Raw genomic sequence first — 17,356 nt, 5'->3', positions numbered from 1 at the left:
TAGAATCACAGTGATCCTCTTAGAGGCAGACGGTATCATAGAAACACGGTTTAATTTGGCATAGGCAGACTTGACAGTTACTAGATACAGTAGGTCAGCATTTTCAGAACTTCTTTACAAGATGCAGACAGTAAGGCATAGCCATTAGTTTAACTCTGGGCTTGAGGCCTAGGTAAATATATTACTGTGCTGTAATCAACCTGAAACTGACAATAACTCAGATTTCGGGATCTTGCAGACTTTACCACTATGCTGGTAAATGAACCGTTGGTAGGTGAAACAGAACTCTCAGAAGATCCAGAATGAACACTGACTCTGGTCCACCAAACCTCTTGACCACAGCTTGGCTGAAAGTCCCCAAGTCCTACAGAATTGGATCACTGGACACAATTAACTGGTCAGTCCACTTCCTAGCCTCATAGCCTTCTCTCTGAATGACATAAGGAGTATCACCAACTTTGCTGGAGAACACAGTGTAGCTGCAGCTAGAAACTGTAACATTAGCTCATTAAACTGTTCCAGTAGCATGTAGATGATGATTGGATCTGTATCTTGTTCTTTAGGAGGAGATTTTGATTTGCATGCTGAAATATTTGGCTGGGATGCCTCCTCAAATTTAGCAGTGTCAAATGCCCCATCAAGTGCAACAGAAACAGATGCCTTTCAAGGGACATGACATGAAACACCCCTTCTGAGATCACAGCTGGAATCTTTCCTTCTGGAGACTAAACAGGATCTACCATTCCTGGGGTCTCTTCTGGAATATCCATTTCTTGGTTATCAGTTGGAGTCTTTATTCTTTGGAACTCAAATCTACCCCTCCTGAAAGACCCCCCTTCCTGGAGTCAGTACATTAAATAACTCTACTGAGGTCAGGGCATTGGATATTTCACCTGGTATCTGGTCATTGGCTGAGACATTGGCCTGTCCACCTGGGGACACACCATTGGCTGAGGCATAGGCCATCCCTATTGGGTCTTCAGGACTAGATATGGAAGCAGAAACATCTCCTAAAGCTACATAACTTGACATAGATATGTACTCCCCTTCTGCTATTTCTGAACTTGCATCTTCTCACGCTACAGGACTGGATGAACCACCAGGGATTGCAGTGTTTGATGACTCTCCTAGGGCTGTAGGACTAGGTATTACCATGGGATTGAGGGATTTGCATACCCTCAGTTGGTTCCCAAACCTTAACCTGGAGTTTCTGGTCATAGGACCTCAGTTATAAACTAGAGATGAGCGGGTTCGGTTTCTCTGAATCCGAACCCGCCAGAACTTCATGGTTTTTTTCACGGATCCGAGCAGACTCGGATCCTCCCGCCTTGCTCGGTTAACCCGAGCGCGCCCGAACGTCATCATGACGCTGTCGGATTCTCGCGAGACTCGGATTCTATATAAGGAGCCGCGCGTCGCCGCCATTTTCACACGTGCATTGAGATTGATAGGGAGAGGACGTGGCTGGCGTCCTCTCCATTTAGATTAGGGTTGAGAGAGAGAGAGAGAGATTGACCTGAGGCTGTGATACTGTAGAAGAGAGTGCAGAGTTTAGTGACTGACGACCACAGTGACCACCAGACAGTGCAGTTGTTTGTTTTATTTAATATATCCGTTCTCTGCCTGAAAAAAACGATACACACAGTGACTCAGTCACATACCATATCTGTGTGCACTGCTCAGCCCAGTGTGCTGCATCAATGTATATATATATCTGACTGTGCTCAGCTCACACAGCTTATAATTGTGGGGGAGACTGGGGAGCACTGCAGTGCCAGTTATAGGTTATAGCAGGAGCCAGGAGTACATAATATTATATTAAAATTAAACAGTGCACACTTTTGCTGCAGGAGTGCCACTGCCAGTGTGACTAGTGACCAGTGACCTGACCACCAGTATATATAATATTAGTAGTATACTATCTCTTTATCAACCAGTCTATATTAGCAGCAGACACAGTACAGTGCGGTAGTTCACGGCTGTGGCTACCTCTGTGTCGGCACTCGGCAGCCCGTCCATAATTGTATATACCACCTAACCGTGGTTTTTTTTTCTTTCTTTATAGTCATACTAGTTACGAGTATACTATCTCTTTATCAACCAGTCTATATTAGCAGCAGACACAGTACAGTGCGGTAGTTCACGGCTGTGGCTACCTCTGTGTCGGCACTCGGCAGCCCGTCCATAATTGTATATACCACCTAACCGTGGTTTTTTTTTCTTTCTTTATACATACATACTAGTTACGAGTATACTATCTCTTTATCAACCAGTCTATATTAGCAGCAGACACAGTACAGTGCGGTAGTTCACGGCTGTGGCTACCTCTGTGTCGGCACTCGGCAGCCCGTCAATAATTGTATATACCACCTAACCGTGGTTTTTTTTTTCTTTCTTTATACATACATACTAGTTACGAGTATACTATCTCTTTATCAACCAGTCTATATATTAGCAGCAGACACAGTACAGTGCGGTAGTTCACGGCTGTGGCTACCTCTGTGTCGGCACTCGGCAGCCCGTCCATAATTGTATATACCACCTAACCGTGGTTTTTTTTTCTTTCTTTATACATACATACTAGTTACGAGTATACTATCTCTTTATCAACCAGTCTATATATTAGCAGCAGACACAGTACAGTGCGGTAGTTCACGGCTGTGGCTACCTCTGTGTCGGCACTCGGCAGCCCGTCCATAATTGTATATACCACCTAACCGTGGTTTTTTTTTCTTTCTTTATAGTCATACTAGTTACGAGTATACTATCTCTTTATCAACCAGTCTATATTAGCAGCAGACACAGTACAGTGCGGTAGTTCACGGCTGTGGCTACCTCTGTGTCGGCACTCGGCAGCCCGTCCATAATTGTATATACCACCTAACCGTGGTTTTTTTTTCTTTCTTTATACATACATACTAGTTACGAGTATACTATCTCTTTATCAACCAGTCTATATATTAGCAGCAGACACAGTACAGTGCGGTAGTTCACGGCTGTGGCTACCTCTGTGTCGGCACTCGGCAGCCCGTCCATAATTGTATATACCACCTAACCGTGGTTTTTTTTTCTTTCTTTATAGTCATACTAGTTACGAGTATACTATCTCTTTATCAACCAGTCTATATTAGCAGCAGACACAGTACAGTGCGGTAGTTCACGGCTGTGGCTACCTCTGTGTCGGCACTCGGCAGCCCGTCCATAATTGTATATACCACCTAACCGTGGTTTTTTTTTCTTTCTTTATACATACATACTAGTTACGAGTATACTATCTCTTTATCAACCAGTCTATATATTAGCAGCAGACACAGTACAGTGCGGTAGTTCACGGCTGTGGCTACCTCTGTGTCGGCACTCGGCAGCCCGTCCATAATTGTATATACCACCTAACCGTGGTTTTTTTTTCTTTCTTTATACATACATACTAGTTACGAGTATACTATCTCTTTATCAACCAGTCTATATATTAGCAGCAGACACAGTACAGTGCGGTAGTTCACGGCTGTGGCTACCTCTGTGTCGGCACTCGGCAGCCCGTCCATAATTGTATATACCACCTAACCGTGGTTTTTTTTTCTTTCTTTATACATACATACTAGTTACGAGTATACTATCTCTTTATCAACCAGTCTATATATTAGCAGCAGACACAGTACAGTGCGGTAGTTCACGGCTGTGGCTACCTCTGTGTCGGCACTCGGCAGCCCGTCCATAATTGTATATACCACCTAACCGTGGTTTTTTTTTCTTTCTTTATACATACATACTAGTTACGAGTATACTATCTCTTTATCAACCAGTCTATATATTAGCAGCAGACACAGTACAGTGCGGTAGTTCACGGCTGTGGCTACCTCTGTGTCGGCACTCGGCAGCCCGTCCATAATTGTATATACCACCTAACCGTGGTTTTTTTTTCTTTCTTTATACATACATACTAGTTACGAGTATACTATCTCTTTATCAACCAGTCTATATATTAGCAGCAGACACAGTACAGTGTGGTAGTTCACGGCTGTGGCTACCTCTGTGTCGGCACTCGGCAGCCCGTCCATAATTGTATACTAGTATCCAATCCATCCATCTCCATTGTTTACCTGAGGTGCCTTTTAGTTGTGCCTATTAAAATATGGAGAACAAAAATGTTGAGGTTCCAAAATTAGGGAAAGATCAAGATCCACTTCCACCTCGTGCTGAAGCTGCTGCCACTAGTCATGGCCGAGACGATGAAATGCCAGCAACGTCGTCTGCCAAGGCCGATGCCCAATGTCATAGTACAGAGCATGTCAAATCCAAAACACCAAATATCAGTAAAAAAAGGACTCCAAAACCTAAAATAAAATTGTCGGAGGAGAAGCGTAAACTTGCCAATATGCCATTTACCACACGGAGTGGCAAGGAACGGCTGAGGCCCTGGCCTATGTTCATGGCTAGTGGTTCAGCTTCACATGAGGATGGAAGCACTCAGCCTCTCGCTAGAAAAATGAAAAGACTAAAGCTGGCAAAAGCAGTAGCACCGCAAAGAACTGTGCGTTCTTCGAAATCCCAAATCCACAAGGAGAGTCCGACTCCAATTGTGTCGGTTGCGATGCCTGACCTTCCCAACACTGGACGTGAAGAGCATGCGCCTTCCACCATTTGCACGCCCCCTGCAAGTGATGGAAGGAGCACCCGCAGTCCAGTTCCTGATAGTCAGATTGAAGATGTCAGTGTTGAAGTACACCAGGATGAGGAGGATATGGGTGTTGCTGGCGCTGGGGAGGAAATTGACCAGGAGGATTCTGATGGTGAGGTGGTTTGTTTAAGTCAGGCACCCGGGGAGACACCTGTTGTCCGTGGTAGGAATATGGCCGTTGACATGCCTGGTGAAAATACCAAAAAAATCAGCTCTTCGGTGTGGAAGTATTTCACCAGAAATGCTGGACAACAGGTGTCAAGCCGTGTGTTCCCTTTGTCAAGCTGTAATAAGTAGGGGTAAGGACATTAACCACCTCGGAACATCCTCCCTTATACGTCACCTGCAGCGCATTCATAATAAGTCAGTGACAAGTTCAAAAACTTTGGGTGACAGCGGAAGCAGTCCACTGACCAGTAAATCCCTTCCTCTTGTAACCAAGCTCACGCAAACCACCCCACCAACTCCCTCAGTGTCAATTTCCTCCTTCCCCAGGAATGCCAATAGTCCTGCAGGCAATGTCACTGGCAATTCTGACGAGTCCTCTCCTGCCTGGGATTCCTCCGATGCATCCTTGCGTGTAACGCCTACTGCTGCTGGCGCTGCTGTTGTTGCTGCTGGGAGTCGATGGTCATCCCAGAGGGGAAGTCGTAAGCCCACTTGTACTACTTCCAGTAAGCAATTGACTGTTCAACAGTCCTTTGCGAGGAAGATGAAATATCACAGCAGTCATCCTGCTGCAAAGCGGATAACTGAGGCCTTGACAACTATGTTGGTGTTAGACGTGCGTCCGGTATCCGCCGTTAGTTCACAGGGAACTAGACAATTTATTGAGGCAGTGTGCCCCCGTTACCAAATACCATCTAGGTTCCACTTCTCTAGGCAGGCGATACCGAGAATGTACACGGACGTCAGAAAAAGACTCACCAGTGTCCTAAAAAATGCAGTTGTACCCAATGTCCACTTAACCACGGACATGTGGACAAGTGGAGCAGGGCAGGGTCAGGACTATATGACTGTGACAGCCCACTGGGTAGATGTATGGACTCCCGCCGCAAGAACAGCAGCGGCGGCACCAGTAGCAGCATCTCGCAAACGCCAACTCTTTCCTAGGCAGGCTAAGCTTTGTATCACCGCTTTCCAGAATACGCACACAGCTGAAAACCTCTTACGGCAACTGAGGAAGATCATCGCGGAATGGCTTACCCCAATTGGACTCTCCTGTGGATTTGTGGCATCGGACAACGCCAGCAATATTGTGTGTGCATTAAATATGGGCAAATTCCAGCACGTCCCATGTTTTGCACATACCTTAAATTTGGTGGTGCAGATTTTTTTTTAAAACGACAGGGGCGTGCAAGAGATGCTGTCGGTGGCCAGAAGAATTGCGGGACACTTTCGGCGTACAGGCACCACGTACAGAAGACTGGAGCACCACCAAAAACTACTGAACCTGCCCTGCCATCATCTGAAGCAAGAAGTGGTAACGAGGTGGAATTCAACCCTCTATATGCTTCAGAGGTTGGAGGAGCAGCAAAAGGCCATTCAAGCCTATACAATTGAGCACGATATAGTAGGTGGAATGCACCTGTCTCAAGCGCAGTGGAGAATGATTTCAACGTTGTGCAAGGTTCTGATGCCCTTTGAACTTGCCACACGTGAAGTCAGTTCAGACACTGCCAGCCTGAGTCAGGTCATTCCCCTCATCAGGCTTTTGCAGAAGAAGCTGGAGACATTGAAGGAGGAGCTAACACGGAGCGATTCCGCTAGGCATGTGGGACTTGTGGATGGAGCCCTTAATTCGCTTAACAAGGATTCACGGGTGGTCAATCTGTTGAAATCAGAGCACTACATTTTGGCCACCGTGCTCGATCCTAGATTTAAAGCCTACCTTGGATCTCTCTTTCCGGCAGACACAAGTCTGCTGGGGTTGAAAGACCTGCTGGTGACAAAATTGTCAAGTCAAGCGGAACGCGACCTGTCAACATCTCCTCCTTCACATTCTCCCGCAACTGTGGGTGCGAGGAAAAGGCTCAGAATTCCGAGCCCACCCGCTGGCGGTGATGCAGGGCAGTCTGGAGCGACTGCTGATGCTGACATCTGGTCCGGACTGAAGGACCTGACAACGATTACGGACATGTCGTCTACTGTCACTGCATATGATTCTCTCAACATTGATAGAATGGTGGAGGATTATATGAGTGACCGCATCCAAGTAGGCACGTCACACAGTCCGTACTTATACTGGCAGGAAAAAGAGGCAATTTGGAGGCCCTTGCACAAACTGGCTTTATTCTACCTAAGTTGCCCTCCCACAAGTGTGTACTCCGAAAGAGTGTTTAGTGCCGCCGCTCACCTTGTCAGCAATCGGCGTACGAGGTTACATCCAGAAAATGTGGAGAAGATGATGTTCATTAAAATGAATTATAATCAATTCCTCCGCGGAGACATTGACCAGCAGCAATTGCCTCCACAAAGTACACAGGGAGCTGAGATGGTGGATTCCAGTGGGGACGAATTGATAATCTGTGAGGAGGGGGATGTACACGGTGATATATCGGAGGGTGATGATGAGGTGGACATCTTGCCTCTGTAGAGCCAGTTTGTGCAAGGAGAGATTAATTGATTCTTTTTTGGGGGGGGTCCAAACCAACCCGTCATATCAGTCACAGTCGTGTGGCAGACCCTGTCACTGAAATGATGGGTTGGTTAAAGTGTGCATGTCCTGTTTTGTTTATACAACATAAGGGTGGGAGGGCCCAAGGACAATTCCATCTTGCACCTCTTTTTTCTTTTCTTTTTCTTTGCGTCATGTGCTGTTTGGGGAGGTTTTTTTGGAAGGGCCATCCTGCGTGACACTGCAGTGCCACTCCTAGATGGGCCCGGTGTTTGTGTCGGCCACTAGGGTCGCTAGTCTTACTCACACAGTCAGCTACCTCATTGCGCCTCTTTTTTTCTTTGCGTCATGTGCTGTTTGGGGAGGGTTTTTTGGAAGGGACATCCTGCGTGACACTGCAGTGCCACTCCTAGATGGGCCCGGTGTTTGTGTCGGCCACTAGGGTCGCTAGTCTTACTCACACAGTCAGCTACTCATTGCGCCTCTTTTTTTCTTTGCGTCATGTGCTGTTTGGGGAGTATTTTTTTGAAGGGCCATCCTGCGTGACACTGCAGTGCCACTCCTAGATGGGCCAGGTGTTTGTGTCGGCCACTTGGGTCGCTTATCTTAGTCACACAGCGACCTCGGTGCAAATTTTAGGACTAAAAATAATATTGTGAGGTGTGAGGTGTTCAGAATAGACTGAAAATGAGTATAAATTATGGTTATTGAGGTTAATAATACTATGGGATCAAAATGACCGCAAATTCAATGATTTAAGCTGTTTTTTAGTGTTTTTTGAAAAAAACACCCGAATCCAAAACACACCCGAATCCGACAAAAAAAATTCGGTGAGGTTTTGCCAAAACGCGGTCGAACCCAAAACACGGCCGCGGAACCGAACCCAAAACCAAAACACAAAACCCGAAAAATTTCAGGCGCTCATCTCTATTATAAACCTGATACTCCTTTTGGGAACCTTTGAATTATCATTGGAAGTGATGGAGTCTGGACCACTTAAGATGAATTGTCTGCCTGAACATTGATATGTTGAACGTAGCTTTTTCCTGATTTTCAGAGGGAGCAGTCCATTAAAAAGTGACTTGCTTCCACAATACAAGCACAGTAGATTGTCATTCCATCGCTGATGCTCAGAATGGGAAAGCTTTGGAAGCAAGCAACTCTGGATTCTCCTTTCAGTCAGTACAGAAGGAGTCACCACAGAACTAGGGGAATCAGAGCCCTACTGAGGTCATTTCTGTCTCAGTAAATTGGGTAGTGACTTTCATGGCATCCAAGGGATGTCCAGTCATTTTAGAAATTAGTCAACTTTTTTCTGAAAATGGTTTTTAAAACTGCTCTAATAGAGAATGCTGTAGAAATACATTTTTGGGAAGCTCAACTGAGCATAATGGTTATACATCAGCATGCACCAACATCCAAACACCTATAATGGTGACAACACCACCCCTATGAACAGCCCACACCAGAGGTAGATCTCAGCAGGCCTGTGGTGCAGATAGCTGCAAGTAGTGACCTACTTAATCTGTTGAAAAAAACAGCATAGTTAATTTGGTTACTTACATATATTTTCACATAATTTATTGTGATAATTATATTGTTGTACATCATTGTGTACTTTGTTACTAAAGTGTAGTGACATACTGTGCCGTACAGTAGTATATTCTTAAGTGCAATCTTTCCAGCATGTTTGTCCTTTGCAAAAGTATTCATTTATTAACAGTTTCTTATATAGCGCAGCAAATTCCGTTTCGCTTTACAATTGGACACAATGATAAAACAAAACTGGGTAATAAACAAACAGTCATAGAGGTATGAGGGCCCTGCTCACAAGCTAATAATCTATAGGTAAAAGTAAGGATTTATTTAAAATAAATTTCTTTTTTGCAAATCTTTGTGTGCTTTTTTTAGTACAAAACTCATTTATTCAATTATTCTTCACAGTATTCATGGACTAGGTATACGTGATTGCTATATATTTTTTATATTTGCAACATAAAAGTAACCAACATGTCACAAACATGCTGATGGTGGTTTCTTTTAGCATTCTAATTTGGGCCAAGTTTGACCAGAGTTTGCTAAAATCATGGGCATATTTGATACATTTTTGCATTGTATTAATCCCTATGGAAAGTACTCACTAGTTTGGCCAATGGTGTATCTGATAGTATTTGCATGATAGAATGTTTTTGGAAGTTTGATTTAATAGAACATCCCTATGTTTACTTTTAGTACATTTCTGTGTTTGAAAAAATGGCTAATATGCCAGACAATGCTTACTTATTTCTTAGTATTGTTTTTCCCCTGGTGTAAACCTGGTTGACATGTTAGCCTTGCAAAGCTAAATGCATTTTGAGACAATAATAGGTAGAATCATATGCTGGTCAGCTCGTCCCCATATTCACCAAGATCTTCAACAAAATGCTGCAGCTACAGAAAGTCCCTTTCTGCCTCAAAAGGTCCACTATTGTCCTGGTCCCCAATAAACCCTCTATCACGTACCTGAACAACTATAAGCTGATAGCACTGATGTTTGTGGTTATGAAAACATTCGATCATCTGGTTTTGAATCACCTAAAAACTGTGACTGGTCCCCACCTGTATCCCCTACAGTTTGCCTATCGATCATATCGGTGTGTCAATTATTCAGTTAACCTGGTCCTGCACTACATTCTACAGCACATAGACAGGCCCAGTACCTAAACGAGGGTCCTTTTTGTTGATTTCAGCTTTGCCTTCAGTACAGTTGTCCCCAGCATCCTCTACCCCAAATTACTTTGGATAGGGGTCCCTGAAGCTACTTGTTCCTAGATAGTAGACTTACTGACAGATAGGACACAGGTGGTAAAAGCGGGGAAATTTACCTCTCAAGCGCAGTCCATTAGTACAAAGACCCCTGAGGGCTGTGTCCTCTGACCCTACTCTTCTCCCTGTACACAAATGACTGCACCTCAGAGGTACAATCAGCAAAGATAATAGAATTCGCTGATGACACCACCACCACAGCATGTTTAAATTACAGTAACAAATCATCCTATAGATGGGAAGTAGACCGGTTGGCCCAGTGGTGCAGCCACAACAACCTTAATCTCAACCCCCTCAAAACTGTTGAGATGATAGTGGACTTCATAAGTCAGCTAGTGAATCTCTGCTAACAATTGCTGACAGTGTGATATCGCTAGTGGACTGTCAGGAATCAGCGATCAATGGCATCTCACTTACTGGCGCGCTGGTGTGCAGGCCTCCGGAGGTCACGGTCCCAGTTTGCAGCTGCCTGAATGCTCTGTCTGTGGGCATGGTGCCCATTATCATTGTGTACCCCTGATGTCCATCTAGTGTGTACCCACCATCTGTGCAGCATGGGCACTGCCATGACACTTGCGGTCAGCTGATCTGGAACACCCAATCCTGCACTGTTCTGCACACATGACTCAAGCATCCAATGTCTGCTGACCAGCGGGTATAAATCCAGAACATTGGCTCAGTCTCATTGCCTTGAACAATGCGTCACATCCAGTGTACAGTGTCTCCTGGCTCCAGTCTTCTGTCTCCAGTGACAACCCTGCTCCAGTGTTTCCGTGGAACTACAGGCTCCATCCATCCAGCTCTGCTACAGCTCCTTCCACAGTCGGATCCCACCTCTGCATGCAGTAAGAGACTCTCTATAGGTGCTACTTACCATTCTCATCTGTGTGTTGTTTATATGAATTCAGCACTGTGCTATTCCATCTGGCACTTAAAACAACCAGCTTGCAATATGCAAACTGTCTCCTGCTTTGGCCTTGCTTGGCTTTGTGGACTTCTGATTACTGTATATACAGACTGTGTGAATTCATTGCTGTTGGTTTCCAAACCAATCACTGGAGTTACTATTGCCTGTGTTCATTGTCATCAGTTGCATTACCATCATTGACCTGGCTCCTGTTTCTCAAAAATGTGATAAACATATATATTGAGAACGATATATCATGGTGCACGTTATTCAGTAACATTTTTTGTGCTTTTTCGAGTACACTAAGTGATATTCAGGTACTTTCAAGTACACATCCATCATCCCAATATATGATTTGCAAGACTGTCTGTATGTGCAGATTGATTGTACATGTGAAGAATGGATTCACCTATGGTCAGACCACACTGAGTATGCCCAATCTCATCTGACCTTGGAAGCCATACACTGCAGGGCCTGGACAGTACCTGGATGGGCGACCACCAGAGAATACTAGGTACCGTAGGTATTTTACTCTCCCGAATTGGTGATTTATTCACTTATACAAGATCATTACTTTTTGACACAAGCTGAACCTAAGAGAGCTACTTATTCACATTAATATATTTCCTGGTTAGGAAAATAAAATTATTTTTGTGATTATAAAGGGAACATAATATTTTTGCTCAGTCACATAATCTATTTTTTTGCCTAGAAATTATAGAATTTGTGCATTTATTTGATATACACCAAATGCCTTTCTTTCCCCTTTTTTTCTCTCCCCTTTCTTTAGTATACAGGTTGAGTAACCCTTATCCAAAACGCTTGGGACCAGAAGTATTTTGGATATCGGATTTTTCCGTATTTTGGAATAATTGCATACCATAATGAGATATCATGGTGATGGGACCTAACTTTAAGCACAGAATGCATTTATGTTTCATATATACCTTATACGCACAGCCTGAAGGTCATTTTAGTCAATATTTGTAATAACTTTGTGTGAAACATCCCACAGAAGCTTCTGCTCCTCCTCTACTCTGTTATTGTGGAGTCGGTACTGTGCTCATTGATACTGGTGTGGTATGGCTCCACCAGCACGAGGGACAGATGCAGGCTCCAAAAGGTGGTCAGAACCTCAGTCCAGGACCTGTACTTGTCCAGAGCTAAAATGAAAGCAACAAAGATAGTAAAGGACCAGCTACACCACAGCCACAGCATGTTTAACTTGCTTCCTTCAGGCAGGAGGTAAAGGGCTGTCCCTGCTGGGTCCACCAGAAGCCTCAAAAGATTCTTTCCCCAAGCAGTCTGCCTGCTGAATTCCTGAACTTTGGCTGACAAGATGTACTTGTAACTCACTTGTGTCCCTACAATATACCTATCTGTCTGACTCTACTTGCCCCCACCTGCTTATCTGTTACATACATGCCTCCAAGCCTCTCAGCAGCCTCCCCATGGTAGAGATGGTGGAGAGACCACTGAGAATCCTGGAAAACACAGGACAAGTGAGTCTAATTATTTTTTTTATTATATACTGCGGGCATTGGGAGATCTCATAATCGCCGTAATCCAAATCATTGAGCGTGGCAACATCTGTACCTTCAGAATCAGAATCAGCTTTATTGGCAAGGTATACTTGAGTATACTAGGAGTTTGTCTTCAGTTTGCTATACAATAGTCATGTAAGTAACAGATATTTTTTAACTCTCTTATTTGTACATTGATATCCTTTCTGTCCCAAAGAGGCCATTTAACTCTTTAATTACACATTTACCTTGATCTAGATAATACTGTCCTGGTTGCTGCTATTAACCATTGGTGGTTACCACATCAGCCATAACACACCTTACATACCTCCTACCTATGCAATGTTCCTCTTCCACTGAATTACAATCAATGACGTCACACTGTTTTCTGCAACTACAAATTCATGCTCTCATCGAACAGTTCTGCCATGTCACTCTTATCTTCCCTGTCAGGCATTCTGTCTTTCCTCACCCCCCCCCCCCCCCCCCAATCTGTTCTTGACTTTCTACACACTCCACCTCCAAAATCCAGGAGCTAATTCAGAGGTGAACGCTATTGTTGCAACCACTTCATCTTTGTATACAGCTGCTGTGTGACAATATGGTAACGCCTCAGGAGGCATCTTGTGTAAAAAGATGCCTCCTGTTGTTGAAAAAAAAAACAAGCAACTCAGGTTCTGGGATACAATGTGTTAAATACGGAGACTGACACAGGACATTTCAAAAGAGATAAGTATTTATTTAGGTTACAACAATAAAAACATGCAAGTAACAAGTTATACTCAGTTACAATAATAGAAAGAACAAATTAGAATACTTATCTTCTTTCCTTGATGTACAGTAAGTGGTCAGAGCTGTTGTGCAGGAGGGTTGTGGATTATACACAGAACAATGATTGCTGGAATATCTTATGAATGGTTAGAAAATAAGTAGTTATAAAAATGATTATGAATGATCTGCTGTGTACACAGAAACACCCAAAAATCTAGTTCTAGGATTTATAAAATGTATCCCATTTACTGTATGTTTCAATAAGTGCAAATTCTCATGCGTGTAATCCCACAGTATTAATGTTACCTTTTATTTATTAGGTACCGCAAAATGTATACACCGTTGTACAGAATACACATACAAAACACTTCTCTTTTACAGGGCATCACAGTAGGGTTTAAATACAATACATAAAGGAACGCCATAATATAACTGTCAAAAATTTACACCAGACTGGAAAGGACAGGGAATTTGGGCATGGATATGGCAACTCACTGATGATAGCTGGAGTCAAAGGTGGGAGTCAATGCAGTGCAGTGATACTGTACCCAGCATGTGGGCAAGCTACAAGAATCAGAGTGGCTGTAGGAAGGAGACAAGGCCACGGAGTACTGGTTAGAGGCGGTGTACCAAGGAAGAACAAGAAGGAGGAGCTTACATTCTAAAGAGAAGGGAAGAACAGCAGCAAGGTGACCAGAGAAATATACATTGTGCAAGGTTAGAGAATCAATTAACGCCCAAAAACCGTCCGATCTTGGAAGCTAATCAGTGTCGGGCTGGGCCAGTACTCAAGTGGGCGACCCTTGAAGAATACTCAGTTTAGTAGAGAAGAGATTGGCTTATAACGCTCAGAGTCTAACACTGACAGCAGATTCACACTGTTATCTCATACCCTACACCTTTTTTCTTTTTCTGTCTTTTCCTACGATAGCTGGGTTTATTACATCATCAGGCACTTCAATTACACTAGCATTTAACTAGCGCACTTATGTGCCTTATTTGATACGTTTATTGATTGGGCTAATACATTTTTCTATACCTGGGACATCGGCAGCGAATGTTATTATGCGATTTTCGGCATTTAATTACTATTTACTGTAGTACTGCATTATACTTTCCAATATCAGCTCAATTATTGCTGTTAAATATTATCTTGATGCTGTTTTGACCACTGAATATTTTACTATTGTATTAATAAAAGTTAATTTTTAGAAGATTGTTCTTATCGTTTCATACGCTAATTTAAGACAAGAGTGCGCCCACAAAAGAGTCTCTTTTTTCTCCCTTGTTGCTAACAATAAAAACATGCAAGTAACAAGTTATACTCAGTTACAATAATAGAAAGAACAAATTAGAATACTTATCTTCTTTCCTTGATGTACAGTAAGTGGTCAGAGCTGTTGTGCAGGAGGGTTGTGGATTATACACAGAACAATGATTGCTGGAATATCTTATGAATGGTTAGAAAATAAGTAGTTATAAAAATGATTATGAATGATCTGCTGTGTACACAGAAACACCCAAAAATCTAGTTCTAGGATTTATAAAATGTATCCCATTTACTGTATGTTTCAATAAATGCAAATTCTCATGCGTGTAATCCCACAGTATTAATGTTACCTTTTATTTATTAGGTACCGCAAAATGTATACACCGTTGTACAGAATACACATACAAAACACTTCTCTTTTACAGGGCATCACAGTAGGGTTTAAATACAATACATAAAGGAACGCCATAATATAACTGTCAAAAATTTACACCAGACTGGAAAGGACAGGGAATTTGGGCATGGATATGGCAACTCACTGATGATAGCTGGAGTCAAAGGTGGGAGTCAATGCAGTGCAGTGATACTGTACCCAGCATGTGGGCAAGCTACAAGAATCAGAGTGGCTGTAGGAAGGAGACAAGGCCACGGAGTACTGGTGAGAGGCGGTGTACCAAGGAAGAACAAGAAGGAGGAGCTTACATTCTAAAGAGAAGGGAAGAACAGCAGCAAGGTGACCAGAGAAATATACATTGTGCAAGGTTAGAGAATCAAATAAACAGGAAGGATGAAATGCTTTAATAATAAGGCATATTTTAAACCCTTTAAAAAGCATCAGTATTAATATAAGCCTTAATGTGGGGAGTGAAGGAGAGAGCGAATGTTAGGATGACAAAGAGGCAACAGACTTGAGGGACAGAAGATATGGTCATGTTATCACTGGATGATGAGGGCATATCAGCATATTGTAATATCCTTCTGAGAAATTAAGAAATAATAGTAAATGGTTTTGCAAATAAAAAGAAACAGTAATTAAATTAAATGATTTATATAAAAACATGGATCATATTTTATATTTTAATGCATGTACAAGATCCCAAAATCTCGGTGCAATGACAGATGTCCTCCTGGGTACAGAAAAGCTTTTAATGGAGGATTCCATGTCTGCTGCTATGACTGTGTCCCATGTTCTGAGGGAGAGATTTCTAATACAACAGGTAGGAATGTGTTACAGTATATACAGAAGATAAATCATCATATGTAAATAAAGATTTTACAATTATCATAGCAAAATATCAGTATAGAAGACAAACTGTATGATAGAATAAAAACTCAATACAAATTGCACAAAACTATGTTGGTGTTCTCACATTAAAGTATAAAATACCACATTACAAATTCACTACATATTATATTGCTGTATTTTGTTAAGTATCACTTTTTATTGAGAGACATAAGTATTTAATTTAGGAAACAAATACTCTGTTACCCCCCATTTGGGTAAATACCCCATGAAACATTTCAGAAGAAAAAATGTCCAATGCTCCCATTGCTGACAAAACACATTAATTCATTTTATCAGATTTATATTAAACATATATTCTGTCTAACTGTTTTATAAAGAACAAAAGAACATTCTGTCTAACTGTTTTATAAAGAACAAAAGAACTGACCCACTGAGATTATATGTATGCTTTTATATTACATTTTAGACAGTGATATCTGCCATAGATGTCCTGATGAAGAGTGGCCGGATGAGAGAAAAATTAGATGTGTACCCAAAATATATGACTTTCTGTCCTATGAAAAGGACATTGTGGTGCAAATATCTGCAGTAACAGCTTCATCATTCTCCGCCGTAACATTATTTATATTAGTGAACTTTATTTATTACTGGAACACTCCAATTGTGAAAGCCAATAACCGGGCTGTAAGCTTCATTCTCCTGACCTCCATCTTGCTGAGCTTCCTCTGTGTGTTCTTGTTCCTCGGCCGGCCGGTGGATATAACCTGCAAACTAAGACAGATGTCATTTGGGATCTTCTTCTCCACAGCTGTCTCTTCTGTACTGGCCAAGACTGTTACTGTCTTCATTGCTTTTAAAGCCACCAAACCTGGCAGCTCCTGGAGGAAGTGGGTAACACTCAAAGTATCTAATTATGTGGACATTGTGTGCTCCTCTGTCCAAGCTGTGATCTGTGGTATCTGGCTGTCTGTATCTCCTCCCTACCAGGAGTATGACCATCACTCCTATCAGGGAATGATCATCATTCAGTGTAATGAGGGGTCAGTGATTGGGTTATACTCTATGTTGGGTTACATAGGCATCCTGGCGTCTGTGAACTTTGTTCTGGCTTTCATGGTGAGGACATTACCGGACAGCTTTAATGAGGCCAAGTACATCACCTTCAGCATGCTGGTGATCTGCAGTGTCTGGATTGCAATGATCCCGGCCTATCTGAGCACCAAAGGAAAAAACGCTGTGGCTGTAGAGATATTTGCCATAATGACCTCATGTGCCGGTGTTCTGGGCTGTATATTTTTCCCAAAGCTGTATATTTTGCTTATAAAACCTGAATTTAACTCCAGAAAAACAATATTGGGGAAAAACACTATATAAACCATCAGATACTGTACTTTACCATTATATGATACAAAACCTGTTGTTTTCTTAAACTTTGCTTAATTAAAAGGCTTTGCATCAGAAATGGTTTATGTAAATATGTATAGAAAGATCTGGTTTAAGTGACAAGGACAAAGTATAAAAAATAAAAATAATATATAC

At 42.5% G+C, this 17,356-nt stretch overlaps 1 protein-coding gene and 1 pseudogene across 1 annotated transcript; both read left to right on the top strand.

Annotated features, from left to right (window-relative positions):
• The first annotated feature begins 1,036 nt into the window (after positions 1-1,036).
• LOC135051915 (vomeronasal type-2 receptor 26-like) lies at positions 1,037-17,191 on the top strand. The gene is made up of 3 exons (XM_063957413.1): positions 1,037-1,135; positions 15,665-15,788; positions 16,284-17,191. The coding sequence occupies exons 1-3, from the start codon at positions 1,037-1,039 to the stop codon at positions 17,189-17,191; spliced, it is 1,131 nt and encodes a 376-aa protein (XP_063813483.1).
• Positions 11,415-11,533, top strand: LOC134947993 (5S ribosomal RNA; annotated as a pseudogene).
• Positions 17,192-17,356: the final 165 nt, after the last annotated feature.

This window comes from Pseudophryne corroboree, chromosome 1 (genome assembly GCF_028390025.1).
Source record: "Pseudophryne corroboree isolate aPseCor3 chromosome 1, aPseCor3.hap2, whole genome shotgun sequence".
In the NCBI taxonomy this organism is placed as follows: Eukaryota; Metazoa; Chordata; class Amphibia; order Anura; family Myobatrachidae; genus Pseudophryne; species Pseudophryne corroboree.
This window is presented reverse-complemented; position numbering and strand designations above follow the sequence as displayed.

Bases quoted from the DNA above. Each gene is read 5' to 3' on its own strand.
- LOC135051915 (XM_063957413.1), top strand. From the start codon at position 1,037: ATGTACTCCCCTTCTGCTATTTCTGAACTTGCATCTTCTCACGCTACA. The intron at 1,136-15,664 runs GTAGGACTAGGT...TGCATGTACAAG, and splicing joins TTGATGACTCTCCTAGGGCT to ATCCCAAAATCTCGGTGCAA. The intron at 15,789-16,283 runs GTAGGAATGTGT...ATTACATTTTAG, and splicing joins AGAGATTTCTAATACAACAG to ACAGTGATATCTGCCATAGA.